This window comes from Oncorhynchus mykiss, chromosome Y, assembly GCF_013265735.2.
Source record: "Oncorhynchus mykiss isolate Arlee chromosome Y, USDA_OmykA_1.1, whole genome shotgun sequence".
In the NCBI taxonomy this organism is placed as follows: domain Eukaryota; kingdom Metazoa; phylum Chordata; class Actinopteri; order Salmoniformes; family Salmonidae; genus Oncorhynchus; species Oncorhynchus mykiss.
Window position 1 is genome coordinate 8,883,485 of NC_048593.1, and position 6,569 is coordinate 8,890,053.

Here is a 6,569-nt window from a genome sequence, read left to right on the forward strand (position 1 = left end):
CCAAGAAATGGCCATATCACAGTATACCGATATGGACAGCCCCATCAAGAGGATCCTCCTGGATGATATATTTTGGGAGAGAGTGGTAAGCAGCCTGAAACTCCTGAAACCTATAGCAGTAGCCTTTGCACGGATTGGGGGAGACAATGCCATCCTGTCTGATGTTCAGACTCTGCTTACAGATGTAAGAGAATAAATCCGTACTGCTGCACTGTTGCTTCAAGCAGAGAAAACTGCAGTTCTGAAATACATCAAAAAGCGTGAAAACTTCTGCCTGAAGCCCATACATGACGCAGCGGACCCCAATAAAGGTTGGCAAAAGCATCATGTCTGGTGCAGAGATCAACAAGGCCTATTGTGTCATCACTACCGTGTCTCGCCAACTTGGCCTGGATGAGGGCAAGATTCTTGGCAGACTGGCGAAGTACACTTCCAACAAGTGCTTTGGAATGGAGATGCAATATGGCAGTCGTGCCAACATATCTGATCAGCCAACTGGTGGAAGGGACTTTGTGGATCTGAGGCTCTTTCCCCTGTTGCCTCCATCATCCTCCAAATCCCACCAACATCAGCCGCCTCAGAGTGCAACTGGTCCTTGTTTGGGAACACACATACCAAATCGCGCAACAGGCTAAACCAAAAGGGTTAAAAATTGGTGGCCATCTGGGCAAATGTGAGGCTTTTTGAGCCTGACAACGAGCCATCCTCAACAAGGTTGGAAAGTGACAGTGAAGATGAGGCCTGAGTCTGATTTTCAAGAGGTGGACATTGACGAGGTCCTAGGAGAAGACATGGAACCCTGAGAGGGAGACAACCAAAGCTTTAGTTTCTGTTGAAAACGTTTTTGGGAGATGCAATGGATCATTGGGGATCGAGACAAAAAAATAGAAAACTTGAGCGTGCATAAATATTCACCCCCCAAAGTCAATACTTTCTACAGCCACCTTTTGCAGCAATTACAGCTGCAAGTCTCTTCGGTTATTTTCTCTTTAGGCACATCTAGCCACTGGGACTTTTGCCCATCTTCAAAGCAAAACTGCTCTAGCTCCTTCAAGTTGGATGTGTTCTGCTGGTGTACAGCATTCTTTAAGTCATGCCACAGATTCTCAATTGGATTGAGGTCTGGGCTTTGACTAGGCCATTCCAAGACATTTAAATGTTTCCCCTTAAACCAAACGGGTGTTGCTTTAGCAGTATACTTTGTCCTGCTGGAAGGTGAATCTCCGTCCCAGTCTCAAATCTCTGGAAGACTGAAACAGGTTTCTCTCAAGAGTTTCCCTGTATTTAGCGGCATCCATCATTCCTTCAATTAGTTTCTCTGTCCCTGACAATGAAAAATATCCCCATAGCATGGTGGTGGCAGCATCAGGATGGTGTTCTCGGGGTGATGGGAGGTGTTGGGTTTGCGCAAAACACAGTGTTTTCCTTGGTGGCCAAAAATATCATTTTTAGTCTCATCTGACCAGAGTACCTTCTTCCATATGTTTGGGGAGTCTCCCACAAGCCTTTTGGCGAACACCAAACATGTATGCTTTTTTTTTTTTAGGCAACTCTTAAATTAAGTAAAGCCCAGCTCTGTGGAGTGTACGGCTTAAAGTGGCCCTATGGACAGATGCTCCAATCTCCGCTGTGGAGCTTTGCAGCTCCTTCAGGTTATCTTTGGTCTCTTTGTTGCCTCTCTGATTAATACCCTCCTTGCCTCGTCCGTGAGTTTTGGTGGGAGGCCCTCTTTTGGCAAGTTTGTTGTGGTGCCATATTCTTTACATTTTTTAATAATGGATTTAATGGTGCTCTGTGGGATGTTCAAAGTTTCAGGTATGTATTTTTATAACCCAACCCTGATCTGTACTTCTCCACAACTTTGTCCCTGACCTGTTTGGAGAGCTCCTTGGTCTTCATAGTGCCGCTTGCTTGGTGGTGCCGCTTGCTTGGTGGTGTTGCAGACTCTGGGGCCTTTCAGAACAGGTGTATATATACTGAGATCATGTGACAGATCATGTGACACTTAGATTGCACACAGGTGGACTTTATTTAACTAACTATGTAACTTCTGAAGGTAAGTGGTTGCACCAGATCTAATTTAGGGACTTCATAGCAAAGGGGGTGAATACATATGTACGCAACACTTTTCCGTTTATTATTATTATTATTTTTAATCATTTCACTTCACCAATTTGGACTATTTTGTGTATGTCCATTACATGAAATCCAAATAAAAATCTAGTTAAATTACAAGTTGTAATGCAACAAAATAGGAAAATCACCAAGGGGAGTGAAAACTTTTGTCAGGCACTGTAATTCCCATATATTCTGGTTAATTCCCACAGAAAGTTTCTACCTCTGAATATTCCCCAAAATGTGCAAGCCTAGTCGAGACCTGTCTGATCTTGATACGGGGGTATTTTGTTGCACTGTAACCTGTTAATCAGGTAATCTGGTGGAATTCAACAGCTGTTACACACTCTGTATGTTACAGTTTAAAAGTTATTCTTGATAATCTAGCTAGAATATGTATTATGCTTATTTCCTGTAAAATAAATATTTTCATGATTGTTGGTTACATTTTTGTATAGAAAACTGCTTAGAGTGACATTGGCAACAATAGCAATGAAATAAGGCTCTTGCTAGCCAATACCGAGTTATAAAAACTTCACTCATACTTGCATGTGTACTGGTTTCAGGAAGTGTTGCAGCATCACAAGCAATCATTTAACTCTGGTTGTTTTCTTCTGTTGGTATTTAAGAGTTGATTAAAGCCAGCAGCCAGCAGCTTCATAGTGAGTTCTGTCCAACGCCCTATAACCCTAGTAAAACTCCAGTCCAACTCTCATCTGGAGCTATTCTGACATGACTTGGAACTATTGATGTATATGAACCTTGTAATGTTGATGCTATGTTTTGGCCATTGAGTGGCCATATTGGCACTCCTCAGAAAAGCAGTACTCCCTTGGAATGAATGGAATTCTAGTATATCATTTTTAATGTTTCAAGGACAAATGTACATGTATTTAAGTATTTATTGTTGTAGTGGGGACAGTAAAATTAGTACTTTCTAAAAACTATACTTTAAGGGGAAAAAAGTATATATTTTTTATTTATTTGTATGTTTAGCTTACATAATATAATTTAAAGGTATGCATTAAGGTGTCTGGAATAGAATAAACCTGGCAAAAACAAATGTAGACATGAGTAAATGCATTTATATAGTTTCCTAAATGGTTTCTAGAATTATGGAGGAGTGGTAGCTTCAAAACAGCGCCTCCTGTCAGTCATTTAGTGTATATATAATGAATTGCTAGGAACTGGGTATGGTTCGGTCAATCACATATAACCAATGACAAGACCACAGCCCTTGTATTTTTTTACCATTAATTTACCAGGTTGATTTGAAAACAGAAGACCTCTTTTTCGAGAGAGAGACCTGGCCATTTATTTTACAGGGAAAAAGTTCAAGGCCAACCCCTTGTGTAACCCAAAAGGCAATAATCAACTATCAGTCTGCATGATAATTCACATGAATATGAATTTGTTTCCATCATTAGCACACCACTCTGACATTTCTGTGCACGTCCATGCAACTTAGGTTGACTGGAAATCAAATTAGGTTATCAAATTCCAGTCAAATAGGGAATTTAATTGAATCCACTCCAGCTCGCCGCATCTTCAGCTCAGATGTGGGGGTTTTTCTGCCTCGTCCTTTGAGGCATGTGGAGAGAACAGACCAGGCTATCTGTTTATCTAACAGCGTTTTGACTGGCTGACTGACTGGCTGGCTGGTTGACCCAGCTGGTTGACTGACTGAGAGCTCCACTGTAGCACCATTCAGTCTGAGGCCACCTACCATGCCAGGCAGTCCAGTGAGCTAAGAATATATGTAGGCCAGGCCACTAGGCCTTGGCCTGACTCATACTCCCACCCCACTGCTCCTGTCCATGGCTCGGACCCCCTCCTTCACCTAGCTACATGCAATCTCTGTTAGCCCAGAAGTCAAATCTTGCATAATTTGGTCAGCTGCGTGATTAACTTCTGTATTCATACCTGTTAGAAATTGAGAGGTCCGGGCAAAAAAAAGAAGTCTCCTCCCTCGCATAAGGAAAACTCTCAGCCAGAGCCCCCCTTACAAATCACTCAAGGTGAAGCGGTTTAAGCACCGCCTTTGCCTAATCCTGATAAGCAAATGTCCAAATAACCATTGACGAACCTAAAAACCGAAACCAATGAGGATATCATGAATCCCATTCATTCCTAACTCATACAATTCATTTCCAACAGTGATTTGACATTCTAATAAGGGTGTTGAAAAGCAGCGTAAAACAGCATGATTGCAAAACCATATAGGTTCACAGGCACACTGTTTTCAAAAAAAAGTTTAGGTTACAAGTGATCATAAATAACCTTGTTTTGTCATCACAGGGCACATAAAACAGACAGCTGGAATGCTGGAGGATTGCCAGACAAATATTTATGGGATATTTTTGTTATTTTTAAACAGCCTTGAATATTTCACAGAGACATTGCACTGTTATAGCGGTTATGAGGTAGGTCAGAAAAGTCCACGCGCGCATCCATGCCCAAAATGAGATGCCAAGTGTAGGCTCCACCCTGCTACTTCAGACGATGGACGGGCACGCCCTCTCACGAGAGCTGAGCTCCATTCTGTCTCTCATTAAATAAATACCCCTTTGACTTACTGTTTCATGTTGGGAATCTGGAGGACAGTGTTGGATGTCCTTGTCATCAAGTTTAAAATACCAATTTAAGCCAAAATGTTGCCATATACAAAAACTAAGGCAATTACTACCTTTTTGATATCATATCCACAAAAGCTGCATTATGTTTTTTCCAGTTATGCTACATAAAATGCAATCAAGTTGGCCTAAAAAAAAAGAGAGATGATATCGTGCCATAAAAAGTGATACAGGGCATTGTTTCCAGGTTGATCAACTCAACACTAGGCAGGGAATAAAAGGTATACCCTATATATCTATAAAGTAGGCCTACAAACCCCATGACAACGTGTAGCCTATGTGCGCCCAACACAATAAAGTTTTAAAGACACTAATAATGTATGCAAAAATATGTGCATCAGAAGTAGCACTATAGATGTCTATCGATGACCCCATCTTTCAGAGTGCACAAATCCATCGCCGGAGGCAGCGAAATTCATCTGAATGGATGAGAGAGAAAACTTTTGGCACAATGTCATGGAAAAGGAGTTCTCGTTTGGCGCTGCAAGTCTTCTACGCATCGGGTCTTAACAAATCGATAAACTTTGACAACAAACTGGACAGAACTATGCAGGACAAAGTATGCGAACAAGCACCAGTGCCATTTAATTAAAATCCTTGACCGGGCCCCCGGTCATTTCAGTTTATGACACCAATAATGTGGACCACATTCCAGAAACCAGACAACTAGAGCACGTTTTTAGAGAGGCGTACAAATGCTGCTGCTACCGGGACACACGGGTATGATAGGGACTTGTTGCACATGAGAACATTGTACTGTCTAAAACAGACGACGGGACAAAAAGTGCTAAACAGCAATAGCCTGCAAAAAAAATTCAGGCTGCGTTGTCCGAAAGGGATCTTACCTGAACTGGCTTGCGATGTGACAAAAAGTAGAATTATTGCTAAAGTGATTTGCGCGTCCTTTATCCTCCGTTTTACTTTCCATCTTATATGGGTATCCATGGTCGCCAGGGACGTCCACGGCAAAGGCGGATTAATTTTTCAAGAGCAATTGAAAAAATACTTGTGACAATTTCTGATTAGGAGAGAACTAGAAGCCAAAAATCCCAGCGAAAGAGAGAGGGGGGAAATTATTATTTTCTCAAACAGCCATTAGTGTTGGAGTGTGGATTCCTCCAGTTTGTGTGAAGGATGGGGCACCCTCTCTCGCGCACTCTTCCTCTTCGATTCTCTGAATAAACTGCCCTGCGCTGTTGAGCCTCTGATCAGAAGTGTTGCCCCCTCTCAATCTCACTGAAGCCCTTGGAACTAAAGACGGAGGAAAAAAGATTTCCTGCAGGCTGTCAGTCAGGCTAGGTACAGGACAGGAAAGCAAATCAGAGGGCTAGATTTATAGATCGGGCCTTGCCATTGGCTGTGGAATAGAGGAAAGTTTTGCGAAGGTTTTACGCCCTCTCTCCGTGCGCTGAAGTTTCTGCTTCAAACCGTGGCTTCAATCTGGACTCAGGAGTAGACCTAACATTGTAAACATAGATTCCCTTACCAACAAAATCTGCCAATTTTGAGAAGGGGCGTTAAAGCGGGAGATATAAAAACGTTTTGGACAAGAAGAGATAAATATTGTTTTCATATTCAATATGATACCGTTAAAGCGGGAGATATAAAAACGTTTTGAACAAGAAGAGATAAATATTGTTTTCATATTCAATATGATACCGTTAAAGCGGGAGATATAAAAACGTTTTGAACAAGAAGAGATAAATATTGTTTTCATATTCAATATGATACCGTTAAAGCGGGAGATATAAAAACGTTTTGGACAAGAAGAGATAAATATTGTTTTCATATTCAATATGATACATTGTTTTTTTCCCCCGT

At 41.6% G+C, this 6,569-nt stretch overlaps 1 protein-coding gene across 5 annotated transcripts in view; it reads right to left on the reverse strand.

Annotated features, from left to right (window-relative positions):
- Positions 1-6,003, reverse strand: part of LOC110509310 (collagen alpha-1(XI) chain) — a 128,385-nt gene extending 122,382 nt beyond the window's left edge. For 3 of the 5 annotated variants that reach the window (XM_036967666.1, XM_036967665.1, XM_036967664.1), the window contains exon 1: positions 5,594-6,002. In XM_036967666.1, coding sequence (XP_036823561.1) covers positions 5,594-5,693 — 100 coding nt within the window. In that variant the 5' untranslated portion in view covers positions 5,694-6,002. Of the gene's footprint in view, positions 1-5,593 lie in introns of all 5 variants that reach the window. The other 2 variants (XM_036967668.1, XM_036967667.1) reach the window with 1 other exon arrangement.
- Between the last annotated feature and the right edge of the window lie 566 nt (positions 6,004-6,569).